The sequence below is a fragment of the Calonectris borealis genome, chromosome 9 (genome assembly GCF_964195595.1).
Source record: "Calonectris borealis chromosome 9, bCalBor7.hap1.2, whole genome shotgun sequence".
Lineage (NCBI taxonomy): Eukaryota > Metazoa > Chordata > Aves > Procellariiformes > Procellariidae > Calonectris > Calonectris borealis.
The window spans coordinates 25,068,602-25,083,808 of NC_134320.1; the positions used below are offsets into that span (position 1 = coordinate 25,068,602).

A 15,207-nucleotide genomic window follows, 5' to 3' on the forward strand; every position below is an offset into this window, starting at 1 on the left:
CAATTTTCCAGGAGCTGTATCTGGGGCATTATTTTAAAGGGACCCTACAAGAATAACATTACAGCATCCACAAATCCAGCTGCTATAAAGCATGATTTAAGAGATCACAGAGTAATTTTCGTTACTAAAAATGGTCCTTCAAGACTATCGGCTGACATAAATATCACAGAGAGAAACGCCGTTTCAAAATGCATACATATATTTGTATAACATACTCCTTTCCTTTCAAAGCTCAGTAAGCCAGAGCACTGATTAATACCTTTCCTCCCAATAAATAGTCCACAGTTTCTTACCTAAACAGGACTTTTTGTCTGCAGAAAGATAATGCCCTGGATGACACTTGCATTTTGCAATTCCTCTCTCATTTTGACAGATTTGTGAGCATCCTCCATTCCCACTCGTGCAGGGGTCTATCACTGAAACCAATTAGAGCACCTTGTCAACTTAAAGGTCACGGTTTTGTCTGAAAATGGTCTTACCTGCCGTCGTTCCAACTAACAACGAAGATTACTGTAGCTGTAAGAGATTAGACTGAGAAAAAAATATTTGACAGAATTTGGGGTACAGTAAAGCCATTGTTTTTCTGTAAGCTATTTTCTCTCTTGCTGGACAGCATTTTTCACAGAGGACTAGCACTGCTTTAAACAGCAGGAAACTGGGCTCGTGTTACACCTTGGAAGTAGGACAAGAAAAGTACATTTCATCCTTATTTTGCGGTAACTGAGCAGATTTCAAGAGTTGCTCTAAACAATAGCAATTAGCACTGCAATATGTGTGAACCCATAAACATACACAACGGTGGAGTTCACCACGGAACAATGTGGATTTAAAAGTCTCTAGGGGAAATAAATGCTGAAGAGCCCCGAAAGACCTCCTTCAGTCTAAAACCATCTGCCATTCATGTTGTACATCAAGATTTTTTTCTTTTTTTGAACAAAAACGTACCATTTTTCAAGGATAAGCCACTCTAAGTGGCAAGTACTTAGAAACACTATTTATAAAGTGTCTGCAGAAGTCTCCACCTCAAAGATTTCCCCGTGTTTTATGGATTTATTTCAGGAACACATACCTGCTGGAAGCGTACTGATGTATTTGCCCAAATAAAAACTTGGCACACACAAAAATAGACCTACCGGGACTGTTTGGACAGGTCTGATTTGAGTTAAGAGCCAGAGTTTTCATACCAAAATCTGGTGTTCTGCCCAAGGTTGAGGTTTCAGTTTGCAGTACTAGTTACACTAACACGCTGGTGAATAACATTACACAGGCAAATCTGGAGGACGCCTTTGAAAATATGTCCTCTAGGAGTTCTTCTTAGTTTCAAATAAAGCTTTTTTAAAATTTAAGCCTACTTCCTTACAAATCAAGCTCTAATTCAGTTTTAGCATTTTACTAATTACCGTCTGACTTGAGACATTTGGCCAGCATTCCTCACTCGCCTCCAGCCTGACATCTCCTTCGCTGGCCATCTCAGGCTCTGTACAAGCCAACTTCTACAGGGGCACCAGGAAGAAAGTCAACATCAGTTCAAGAGCAACGGCAGTGGAGCCGGGGTTTCGGTAACCCTGGGGAAGTGTTGAAGGTGTTTTCCTCTAGACCTTGCTGCTTTGCTCTTCCAGTGGCTAACCACATACATACATACACACACAGAGCTATGCAGGAAAAGGGAATAGGAGAGAAAGAGGTATTTTACAGAAATACATTTAAGTATGGGGTGGGTTTTTTTTAATTTCCTCCAGTTTTCACTTTTCTGTTTAGCCAGTGGCATTTTCTGCCACCGTTCGGCAAAGGAGGACGTTGCCCCAGAACACCTTCAAATTCCCTTGTTTCACCTCCTGGCATCTCAAGAACATAACTGTTCATGCTGCAGGTTGAGAGTTTGACCTGACAGTATTGGGAAAAAAAAAAAACAAAAGCCATCAAAAAAATCACTGTTAAGGATGTAGAATTGAAATTTTCTGCTGGACTTTCAACACGATAGGTTGCAAATAGCTTTCCAAGGGACAGCAGCACTTCATCCTACGTGACACTTTCAAGGCTGACAACTTGGCTCTGCAGTCTGACAATTCTGCTCTACAAAGGATTTAGCTTCAAGTAAGAACTCGTTTCTTGCCGATATGAAATATTATTTGCTGATTCTTTTTTTATTTGGATAAATTAAATGAAATCACTATCAAACAGCACTTGTTAAACCTGCATATTATAAAAGTTTGCAGAGCATCTAAAGCTTTGAGAATGATTACAGCATAGAGTAAAACTTGTAATACTCTGTGACATGACAACAAGCAAACAACAAATTATAGGGTAGATGTTAGTAAAACATAGTAATTGGAATAAAGATAGCAGCCTTGGAAGTCCTTAGAGAAGATAAAAGTTTGTAAAGGAAAGATCTTTAGGACATAGGGCAACCACTGATTGACTTGTTTTCCACTGACATATCTGTTCCTTCCTGTTACAGGCAGGTTTCAGAAAAAGCTAAAAATAACTCATTAGTTTTTTTTTTCCCTACACATTCGGCTCTTATTGTTTGACTTAATAACTTTAGTGGATAACAGACTCCACCCTACGAAGCTCTATTCCAAACTGTTAAACACTATGGCAAAAAATTTACTGGATCTGTTTCATTTCCTAGATGTCCCAGGACATCCCGTGACCTCATCTGAAAAAGCCATGGTGATGGCAGCAATGTTCTTGGTGAAGTGTGACTATGGGCTCCGCATGTGCTGTGGACCTTCCAGACCTTGACCGCAAGGTTGTAAAGAACAGGGTCTCCAGTCCTATCTGCCAGACCTCTAGAGCACCTAAAGAGAGAATCGGGCCTTATCAAGTTAATTTTCTTTCTCACAGCAACCATCACTTTACACTGGAGAAAATATAAAGTGGTAAGGAGTAAAATTTCCTTCTCGCGGCAGGGAAGGTTAGGGGTGGAAATAGCATTGACTTATAGTAGGGAAACGCAAAGTGGCTTGAGGAAGATATTTGTTCTTACCATCCCTGGATAACCCAACAAGGAATTCACTCCAGCAGACATCTTATATAGCCCGTTCTCTTACACAACTATCGCAGCCACTGCTGACCACATCCACACATGCCTCACCCCTAGAGCAGCTATCTCACCACTTCGTCTGATGCCACACCACTCCATCCCACCGGTTTGCCTCCACACCGAAGGCTGCACCACCCTGCTAGGCTTGGGTGTTTCTGTACGGCCTTTCAGGGCTACGGGGTGCAGCATTAGCTCCCAAGGAGTCAGCGAGGATGACTCCACACCGGCAACCCAGCTATGCCTGCTGTAGTGAATACCCTCATGACGCTGTGGTTTCTGCATCCAAACCAGTGCTACAACAGTCATCCTTTCTGGTTGGAAATTAAAAGCAGCCAGGCTCACCTCCTCCCACGTCTTCTACTTAAAACATCTCTGATTGCCAACCCAAATGCGTTCATGGCCACTTTATGCTCATTTGTTCCTGTGAAAATCTTGTCCGTTGGCTTAACTAGCGGTTTGCTCTCCCAGGTGTTTATTCGCCAAGGTATTTATGGGAGAAAAGCGTCCTACGCGGTCTTCATTTGCTTCCCTTGCGAGGCAGATTCTCCTTCCTCTGACCACAGCTGTCCTCCTGGGGGCGTCTGCATATTACATTTGGATTTACACCACCCTGAACACAGGTAACCAGGCATACACGGGAACTCCAGATAAGGTCTCACCTGCAGACAAAGCTGACCTTGCCCCTTTCTCCACTGTTCAGTAATTACCGGCTGGTGACGAACTGCTGCCTTCGGTGGGCGGCTGACCCTCATCAGCCCCACGATGTGAAGGAGTGAACGGCCACAGCTGCCTGTGTGGCGGCAAAACCTCACCAATTAGCAGACTGAGCCTGCTCGTTTTGCTGCTGAGTTGAGCCAGAGCATGGAGGTTTGAACTGCTCCATGACCACCCAAGGGACAACTTCCACCCAACCGGGCATCGCCACACTCAGACCCTGCCAACCCAACCTCTGTCCCACCACAACACTTTGGAGCACAAGTCTTATGAGGAGCGGCTGAGGGAACTGGGACTGTTTAGCCTGGAGAAGAGGAGGCTGAGGGGAGACCTCATCGCGCTCTACAACTACCTGACAGGAGGTTGTAGCGAGGTGGGGGTTGGTCTCTTCTCCCAAGTAACCAGCGATAGGACGAGAGGAAATGGCCTCAAGTTGCGCCAAGGGAGGTTTAGATTGGACATTAGGAGAAATTTCTTTACTGAAAGAGGGGTCAGGCCTTGGAACAGGGAAGTGGTTGAGTTGCCATCCCTGGAAGTATTTAAAAGATGTGTAGATGTGGTGCTTAGGGACATGGTGTAGTGGGCATGGTGGTGTTGGGTTGATGGTTGGACTTGATGATCTCAGAGGTCTTTTCCAACCTTAAGGATTCTATGGTAACACCACAAAAAACACCAAAAAGGTTTATGCAGTGGTCCGCATGCCCAGCTGGCTTGGCCAAGGACATCTCGAGTGTCAGAGGCAGCAAAGGAGTCGCGAGAGGTTTGGAAACGGGCTGGAGAACAGTGGAGGAAGGTCTCTGAGTGGAGTGCCCTCTCTCCACTAATGCTCCCCTTTTCCGACTCTTTCTGACAATCTCAGGGACAACACGTGGCCATCCCGTGAGAGACAGAGGGGTGAGCTGGCTGCGGATGCTCGCTGAAGCGCAGTGCGTGCTGTCCCTGGGGAGGGCAGGACTCGGGGAGGCCAAAACCGAAGGCCAAGCGCTCGTTGCACACAGCATGAGCTGGAAGCAAGCTGAACAGCAGGATTTACTTACACTTTATACACAGCATATAAAATCTCTGAGCAGAAGAGGAGCCATATGGAAACGGTTTTGTGACAGGAATTTTAGCGCAATAAATCCATAAATTTGGCCCTATCTTTCTCTGGCATATTCAAGGGTACCATGTGTGTGCGCTCGTGTTGGGGAGGGAGGCAGGATTTGCCTTAAAAACTGATGAATATGTTAAGATATACGAGAGAAAAAAAACAATAATCAAACCCAAAGGTAGCATTTCTGTTCTGCTTGTGAGAGTATTTGCTTAGAAACCTGAAGAGGAGGATGAATGAATTAGACTGCGATTAGGAGCAACATAAGCCAAAAGCAGATAAAGAAAAGACTTTATGTAAAATAAAACATGTTCTACAGGCCAACTCTATATACAACTTGGTGAGTAATAAAATGTTAGAATTAAAACACGATTAAGTTCCTAACCTATGTCGTCATCGTCAGTGTGCAACAAGCAGCCAGGAGCCTACGAGGCCAAAAATTTGTTCAAAGTTGTGAACCAACGTGAACTTCACACCTCAAACACGTGTCATTTTAATCCTGTTAATAAGTGATTCCTAAAGCTGCTGTTGGCAAGCAGGGTGAACTATGAATGAAACCAGTGACCTGAAGCACTAGCCTGGGGTCTGTTAAATTGCCTTTAATGTGTGTCTCCAGGCAGGTAGTGCAGGACTCACCTTGACAGGATTTGGCATCCCTCTTCAGCTGGTAGCCCGGCTGGCACTGGCACTTGTATCGGTCTTCACCGAGCTGAACGCACTCCTGCTCGCAGCCCCCCTTGTTAACACTGCAGGAACTGACGGCTGAAGCCAAAGAAACATTGAAAAAAATGCATGTCAACAACCCAAGAAACTTATTTCCTATATTAAATACATAAATGACAGTATAAATATGCAAACCTTGCCAAACAGCTTTCATAAATGCACCTGTCCCCATCCCCTGCGTGATTACTCCCCCTTGCATTCATGGTGCTTGTTTGACAGCGTCCCACGTTGGCGAAAGCCCGTGATTCCAGCGAGAGGCCGGTGAGATCCAAGAGCTGTAATGCTGACTGAAGTACAGCCACCCTTTGATCCGACAGCAGCAAAGCACTTGAAAATCCACTGAGGGAAGGAGGGGGAAAAAAGAGCGGCCCCACTGGCATTTTCCCATTGTTTTTTTCTGTCCCTGCTATCATTGATTTATAAAAAGAAAAAAAAAAAGGAATTGTCTTTCAGGCTGACTTCCTCAGCCTCACGCATAGGAAGCTGCAAATGACAGGAGTCACAAGCTCCGCAGGACAGACTTACAACGTAAACCACCAGGAACAAGAGGCTCTTCCGTACATCTCTAAAGATGCTGCTTCTTTTACCCAGACAAATTAATATTCTTTTTTGTTCAATATATATCCCCAGCCTCTGGAGAAATATTTCTCCTCCTGCCAAAATACATTAACGCACACCCACACCTATTCGCACACTGCATATAAAAATAAGATGGATCGTTTGAACCTGTTATTGTGCTGTACGTATGTCAGTGTGAGCATGTGCATGACTGCATCTATATATATTTTAACAGCAGGGATGTATTATGTTCTCCATGAGTAGCTGGGAAGACTATTTGGTCCTTCATGGAAGGCATAAAACTCTGGTCCCAACGAAGTCAGCAAAGAGCTTTGATATTTATTTTAGGAATATTAATTTATTTATTTGTAAGAGACATTAAGAAAACATTAGCCACAAAAGCTGCTGTAGGATGCATTTCACCCTATGCTACTAATTAGCAAACACTTAGTTCGTGCAGACAAATCTGTGTTAAAAAGACAAAAAGAAAAGCAAATTTTTACATTATCATGGAGATGCACAGATACACAGCAGTAGCCAGGAGACACCTCGCTGCACGCTGGACCTGTCCCTGGCTTCTGATCTCCGTCCGTGTCTGCAAACCTCCCGCCCGGGTAGCGATGTAACTTCAAAGCAGCTCGATTGCTACACAGGAGGCAGCAGACCCAATACACTCAAAGCTTCCTGCTTGCTGTACATTTGTATCCAAAGACCTGTTTTTCAGCAAGAATATTCAAATAAGATGAAAATATTGCCGAAGATGAAAAACGCCTTAAATCGGCTCCAAGCGACAGAACATACATCTCAATTTTTAAAAAGTGCCATCTTCTCCCTCCTTTTCTGGGCATAAGCCAGTTTGGATGTAAGGGGAGATGAGAAGCAACCAGCCGTACCCGAGAATTTTGGAGGTTTCGAAGCCAGAAGGGGACGGGGGTGAACTCCCGTGCCGAGAGCTTGCGCCGGCGGGGCTGAGCCGCCTGGCCCTGCCCGGGGCTCTGCCGGCGGCGAGGGAGCCAGGGATTACTGCGGAGCGGCCGCGGCCAGGTTTATCGCGCCTGCTGCCGCGGCATGGCGCGGGCTACGTGAGAAGGTGCCAGACTGCATGAGAAGAGCGCCGGGGAAGGAACAGGACAAATTCTGCTTGTGCTGCCAGACGCCGGCAACGCATCTTTGATCAGAAAAAGGAAGAGACTTGGCGTGTCACGAGTCTAATTCCACCTCTCGTAAAGGGGCTCGTGGCTGGAGGTCTGAGCACCTGCATGGGGTTCAAGCAGAAATACGGCACGCTCTCCGCTTTCAAAGATTTTCTCTTGAAGGTTGGTAGAAAATCAGCCCCACTGCCACGTCCTGACAGGCACAGCTCTTTGCCGGGGCGGCTGGGGACAACGCCGGGCAATGCCAAGCGAGGGAGGCAGCATCGCAGGAAGGGGGACGGTGGCGGAGGCATCACGCAGGAAAGACAAAGATCTGCTGGTGGTTGAGAATTATTTTTTATAATAACGCGCATATTTTTACAAAAAAACCTGCGTATGAAGCCACAGTTGGATGTATACATAGCAACCATGGGGTTAGAACATGCAGTCTCTTCAAGCCTATGTTTTCCATCACCTTAAATCCAACCTTATCAATGACAAGAAATGTAACTTCAGACATACCGTGCTTATACTTATGTGGAAAAAAAACAGATTATAGATTTGCAGAGATACTTTCTTTGTTGCTTCCTCTATTAAGAGCCTTAGTGTGCGGAAGTCTCCATAAAACCCCGCATCTCAACAGCTTTTCTGCATAAGACAGACATCAAAGATAACAGCTGGCACCAAAGATGAATCGGGCTCTAAAGACTGCGCTCTGCTTTCACTTCCAGGCCTTTAAACAGGAATAAATTCCAGTGAAGACAATGAATTTACATCAATCCGAAAACACAGCCCGATACTGCAATAAACATGTTCTTTATCTGAGTTTCTGCTTTCCAGACACCAGTCGGTTAAACTTTAACGGTGTTAAATTCATTCCATTAACATAATCAAGGCATTAAAAACAACAAAAAAAATTGGACAGTGTTACCTTTAGTTAGTCTAATTACCTAACTTGTAATAGTTCAGTCTGGCACATATATCTGAAAATGAATTCAATATTGAACAAAATTTGTGGGACCAAAAAGCTAAGAAACAAAAGGAGCAATGAAAAAGATGGGATTCTGGCATGGCACAAAGTATCAGAGATCATCAAAGGATTCAAGAAGAAAGTATTTTCTTTCACACACTAGTTATCACTGAACAAGGCAACCCATTTTAGAGGTTGTTTGCCTCAGAGTACGAGCAGAAGTTGTTTCCAATGAGAACAGGAGGAATGACAAACAACAAATAGATTTCTTCAAACCACGTATTTTGAGGATCATACTAGTGGTGGAGGGATGGACCACCAGCCGTCAGACAGGATCCCAAACACACTGTGGTAGGAGGACCGGACTCGCTGGAAAGAGCTTGTGACAGAAGTTCATTTATCTTCCATGCTATCACATGAGAAAGTAGCTTATCCCAGGTTTTTGACTCTTCAGATGCAGGCTGAATATCTTAAAAGGAGATAGATCTCCCACTTCCTTATGTATGGGAGACTTCCAAGCCATCTAGGCTGCAAAATCTGCTTCCCCTCAAGTGATTTTGGCACTTTTACTCCCAGAAACATAGGGTTGCCAAAAAGAAAAAGAAGACGTGGAAAGAATGAACATAACAGAAATCTGGGCTGGGTTCATCTGAAAAGCCTGTCTAAAGGGATGCTTGCTTCTTATTTCTGCAGCTGAGATAATCACCTCCCATAAACAGCTCTAAACTCTCCACAGAAGAAATATTACTGCTAATGCAAGCCCTATTTGAAACGCTAGATGTTCTGCTTAGCTGCACTAGGTCAAAAGTGATGTGCCTTATCGGGTTTATTTCTTGATGGGATGAGCGCTCAAAACTGAATGTATAAACTGGTGCAGCAGAAGAGGCAAACTCTCCATCCCCAACGGTCAGTGCAAGCAGTTAGTGCCCAAATCCCAATGCTAGGCGCTCCTGGATTACTGGTTTATATGAAATGCTTCTCTCTGTCCTCATCAATTAGTAACTGTCTTGTGCTCCAATGCATGAGAGCTTATTATATCCATTTATTTTGGTGTCTTGTCTAAACAGCTGAAACAGAACTCAATATCCTCCGCCCAATATTGGGTATATCCATTATCATGATAGTAGTTCTCTCTGAAACTTACTCCTGTCTCTCATCTTAGGCTTTATTTCTGTTTCTCCTCAATAATTTCTGAGATACTGCAAAGAGAACTGAACATTGTATTAAGTATTTTTAATAACTTCTTGTGAATACTTACATTTGTGAAATGAGAACTTGCTTTCTGATAATGTTCATAGCTCGGACAATTCCAAACTGAGCTTCTTGATTATTTGAGCCATGAGAAAACTTTACTACTCTAGGTCCACAGGAGGTTTTACATATTACACAGGTAAATTCATTGAATTGCCATAATACCTACTTTTTGCGTTTATCATTCAAGTTCTCTCTTTCTTTCCCGCCCAAAACCACTTCAGTCCTTTTTTGTATAAATTTCCTTCTCCACCACAGCTGAAAATGAGACTATTCAGAGAGAGTAACGTAACTCAAACATCACATCTTTCACTTCTGGGGCTTCCCTGGTCAGATCTGATGAGAGAAAGATTAATTTCTCTCTTTTCTTTTAATTCACAGAAAAACGTTAGTATTTCTAGTTCAATATGAACCACTCTGCTTTTACATTAATTTTTTTTTCTCACACTAGTGTTTCCTTACCCATTCCCTCTCCAACTAAGATAAACCAGAAAAGATTGAGATTTCACTGTATTTTTAATTGCGGTTAAATACCAAAACACTGAAAGTCTCTCTATGTGGTAAACCCAACAAACCTAAAGGGGTAAGTTCTTTAAATAAAAAACATTATTCCCGCAGCCTGAGCACTGGTACATCTTGTGTTCTAGTTGCATCAGTAAATTTATTGCTGTGATAATACCAGAAATGACTGATGACATATTTGGCTGATGTTAAGCACAACCAAGGGACTTTGTGCAAGAACTGAGACAATGACCAAACTGTGAGAGAACTTATTCTGCAGATGTGGTCCGACCATACTTGACTGTTCTTCTCGTATTACCTAAAATCAGACTTAAAAATTTAAACAAATGACGTCCTTTTCTTCTTCCCAAATGACAGAACAGTTTAATCCTTTTTGCAGAATTTAACAACTTGGCTTTTGTACTGATTTAAATGCAACACAAGAACAGCATGTTTTATTTTATTATTATTATTATTTTTAGCAACATGCAGAATTAACTATGCATATCTTGTTTCAGGGCTCAGAGTCCAACCCATGAAACACAGGGTTTATTTTTAATGGCAGAGTTGCTAATCCTCTCCACAAGCACATAAACGGGCATTGTGTCACGGGCTGAACTGTCGAGCTCCACGGTGCTCTCATTTACATGAGCATGCATAGGGTAACTCCATACTGTAAATCAGTGGCTTTTCACCCAAATCTGAAAAAGAGGGTATAGCCTTTGGGGTCACATCCACCCTCTTCCTACTGTTTTCTAATGCTTGTTTCTTGGAACGGGATTCCTCTGACTACAGTAGACGTCTGTCAGTACAACCGTGAGCATCGTTCAGCTTAGCAGAGTGGTTGCTGAGATGAAACCTGCAGCCAGCCCCTGCTCTATATTTAATGTCGGCAGAAAGGGAAACACATCCACATCTACAAGCAAGCACTCATGAATTGAAGATCTTCAATATGGGAGCTTTAAAACTAACTTAAAGAAAGGCAATCAGTTTGGTTTGCAATCTCTTTTGTTATTGGCTTTCACATGTTGTCTTTTGCTTGGTTGTGCCACGGAGGAGTCCAGCATGGGTTCTGTTGGCTGAGCAAGGGAAATTCGGTATCAGTTGTAACGGAGATGTTACAAACGGGACTGCAGCAGATGAAGATGTACCCCTGATGTACAGGAAGCAGTGCAACCTTTTAAAGACCGATGTAGGTAAAGGAATGGATCAAAGGGCATAGGACCGCTGAACAAGGGAACAAGGAGCTTTCGCAAATCTATAGCACCCTAATTATCAGCCCACAGCATGAGCAGAATCTCAGGAAAAGAGCTCAAAACTCTCAGCTTTGCATGCATGGGCACCTCCTGCGTGAGCTAAAAGGATTAACACAAACTAAACATTCATGTAATATGCCTTGGAGGAGAGTTTTCAGCCCACCCCATCCATATTTGTCGCTGTGCCTAGTAACTAAAATGTAAAACAGATCCAAGCAGACAACTCTGCATTACTGTTTTACCAAAAAAATTCAACATACAGCAAAGGCTGAAGAGAAGAGATAAAGGGTAGGGCTGCTTCTCTTCGTGCACTCTCTGAAAACCGGAGAAGACCTCTGAGCGCATACTTAAATATTTCATTAGCCTTTTAGAGCTCCCTCTCTAGCCACCAGTCCATAGCACTGTATTCTCAAATGTATCTTAGTAATTCGCAAATTTGGCCTCTGCTCTTGATCCTCCCAAGAGGATTTTCTGCTCTGCTTACTGTAGCACAGTCGCAGAGATTTTACTTCATCATCTCACCCCTCGACCCAGTTAATGATATCCTCCTGCCCCTGCTCCTGCCTCCACCGGGGAAAGCCTACGGGCTGCCAGCCTGGGCAGTCTGACAGAGATGGTCAGCTACTGTAAGGTTAAATCCAACTTCAGGGTGGCAACCACAAGCTTTTATTTTGTCTTCATCACTGAAGACACAAGGTGCGCTTTGGGACTGCTTGGTTGGAAGAGCAGCATTCTGCCAGGCACCCATGGGCAGGAGTTTTCATTATCCACTGTTCTCACTATCTTCAGAAAAAACAGGCAAAAAGACTAAGTAAGAGGAAGAATAATGGGGGCAGAAAAGCCCAGGGCACGGCTGGAACACGGAGGGGGATGTGACACAAAGGAAGAATGCTCACAATTGGAATAACATTTTCACTGGAAATGAAGGTCCCCTATTTCTTTAATGCCTGATGAAAAACAAAAGAAGTTTTCACAAGATTCCATCACAGAAACACGAAACACCATCACTGCTTTGTTCTCAAAAAAAAGAACAAATTTGGAAACACCTGAATTCTTGCAAACTACTTGCACTGGAAGGGATAGCGACACCCTTTGTGAATTAGGCAAAACTCAGACTGGGGAAGTCTACAAACCTTTGCACTTAGGCAAGCAGACAGGATTAGCAGAGAAAAACACCCCTTGAAGTATGTGAAGTGCTTGTTAATGTTACTTACCTATGCAAGTCCGCCCATCGGCATGGAGCCTGTATCCCGCCCGGCACTGGCAGTGGAAGGAGCCGTGCGTGTTGACACAGCCTTGCTGGCAGCCACCGTTCACCACCGCACACTCGTCCACGTCTAGAGAAGGAAGGGCAGATGACGAGAATTAGGAGACAGCCTCAGCAAAGACATACTCCGGTTCTCCTGGACAGCACGTAGCTCGTACATAATGCAACCATTACACTCAGGCTGGGTTTTTGTTTACTTGGCTTCTGCATTGTAGACAGAGCAAAGAAAATTGAAATTTTATGGTGTTTTTCAAAGTTCCCGCAGACACTGCCTCTGTAGTCTCTCCTTCTGAAGCCCTTGTTAATTAGAGTGATCTGTGACACGGCTGTTTCCTCGGGGCCAAGAGAAAAATACAGAGAAAGAATTAGGCTAAGATAACACATCTGAGCTTGTAGGTACCACTGGTCAAACATTTGGCTTTTGTAAAAAATTGCTGTATGAAGATTTCCTTTTGCATCAGGACTTTAATCCTATTAGCAGGTGCTCTTGCGGGTGCAAGCACGTACAGCTGACATAAATGGAAAAAAGCCATGCAAGAGCAGAGCCCACGCTCTCAATCAACATTACATTTTCAACCGCTGAATACACAGAGAGCTTGGACATTACATTTAAAAAGAATGATGATCTTGTGCCACATTTTCTGTGACTCTTGTCCCTTGGACTTCTTTGTGTTCACCTGAACTTTCCATAGCATCTTCTCAGATGACCTCCCAGAAAAACCATGTGCTTTCCTGCTGATACCTTTTCGGATCCTAAGCAGGTATCTTTCCATATTTCACATTTTAGGGGATTACATTCAATCAAATGAAGAGGGAAACCAACATTAAACCAGCTTGAGAACACTGCTGAAATGTTTCATCTGAAAATGATGGACAATGATGGACAAAAAAGATGAAGAACGGTTTAAGTAAGGTGAAGGTTTAAAACAGACCCACAAAACCGAATTTCCAGAAGTACCACATAAGCAGTTTCTGCGCCTTTTCAGCAACACTGGGCTACTGTAAATAGCATTTGATTGGCATATTGACACCACTACCTTAAAAACTGACAGAGAAGTCATCGGAAATAAGGGCCAGTTAGTCCATTCCCTGACAAAATTTCACCTGGTAGATATTTGCCTAGATTTTGTCTGTCCTTTCCTTAACAGCCCCCAGGGATGGCAGCTCCACATCCCTCCATCTCACCCAAGGGCAATGCTGGTACCAAATTATCCTGACCGCCAAAGACATTCTCCTCCTGCCACAGCCAAACCTCCCTCCTGCGATAGGCATCTATAAAGAACCCCCCTTTCAACATTAAAGACCCCCATTGATTTAATTGCTCTTTAGATCATGTTCTCAAACCATCTAAGGGATTTACCCACCCAAGCACACCCAAGCGGGTGTGGATGAGGAGACTGGGATTTAAAGAAATAAAAGAGTGGCTGCAACGAGAGGCAAATCTGCAATTGCTGCTGCGGGGACGCGAGCTGGCAGCGGAGCAGAACACGGCAACACAAAGAGGGTTCCCCTTCCCCCTCCCCCATATTGCACTTGAGGAACAAGGGGTCTGGCTTTCATATTTTTGTTGTTGATATATCTGCTTTGCATTTAGCTTTCATGGTTTACATTTTTTTTATGCTTTTATGTTTATTCCGTTTTAGAAAATCTAATCAAAATTAAATGAAAAAGGAAGTTTTAAAGACGCCTTGGAAACACACAACGTCCTGGTCCTAAGGAAATGTATTTATAAAAAATTTTAATATTTCACATGTGAATTTCACTTACCTAAAATGAAGTCCTGGTGTTGACTAGTGTTTAAATTCAGACCATTTGCTAACATGCGCCACTTTTTAATCCTTCTGCTATATTTGCTGTTTTATTAGACTGTATACTACGTACATTTCCTACTGCCTGGAGACATCTGGAATACTCTTTTTTCAAACAGAAGTTTTGCTTTTTTAAATGTAAACAGTAAACAGAAAATGTTATTCATCTTGTTGAATTCTATACTGTTAAGAAATAGCCTGCTGAAAAATGCCAGGACGAAATCAAAACCAGGGAACTATTTGTCTTGAGTATCACAGAAATAAAATAAGCAAAAAGGCTCAGAACTCAGCAGCTGAACTCTACAGCACACCACGTTCTGGTATTTATACCTCAATAAACTCAAATACTGGGAGCATCAATATATGAATTTTATAGGCTACAATCAGCTGCAGAATTTCTCTAATATACCAAATACAGTTTTAAGTTAGGATATCAGCACTTACAAAAGAGAAAAAATAGTCCAGCTAATAAAAACGAGCACTTGGAGTTAGCTCTATTTGTTAGTCTCTATTCGAATGTTTAAAGAAGTGACTTGGTTTACAGGGAAGCTCTGCACCCAGCAGCTCCCGCGCCAGCTGCAGCTCTTCTTTCAACGGCATTTCCCTCCTGCTGGCACAGCCCAAAAGGCCATCAGGCAATTATAGTGCTGCAAGGCAATATAATTGCATGAAAAATAAAAAATTCTAAAATACTTGTGTAAACGAGCTATACCTACCCTCACCCCGAGACTCCCTGCAGCAAGTGGGGAGACAAGAGAGGCGAGCTCAACGAGCCTGCAATGCGACTCCACCACCATCTTCCCGGGACGCCACGCGGGCGGCAAGTTTGATGACAGACGATCCCTTCTAGTCTCAGGCTTTCTCTGCAAGATCAATACTTTAAGGATTGT

General features: G+C 43.4%; 1 protein-coding gene across 1 annotated transcript in view; it reads right to left on the minus strand.

The window, feature by feature from the left end:
- LOC142085620 (uncharacterized) overlaps positions 1-15,207 on the minus strand; it is a 198,335-nt gene that overhangs the window by 54,877 nt on the left and 128,251 nt on the right. The window contains exons 6-8 of the mRNA XM_075157683.1: positions 12,457-12,579; positions 5,487-5,612; positions 294-416 (exon numbers count right to left, since the gene is read on the minus strand). Coding sequence (XP_075013784.1) covers positions 294-416; positions 5,487-5,612; positions 12,457-12,579 — 372 coding nt within the window. The remainder of the gene's footprint in view (positions 1-293; positions 417-5,486; positions 5,613-12,456; positions 12,580-15,207) is intronic.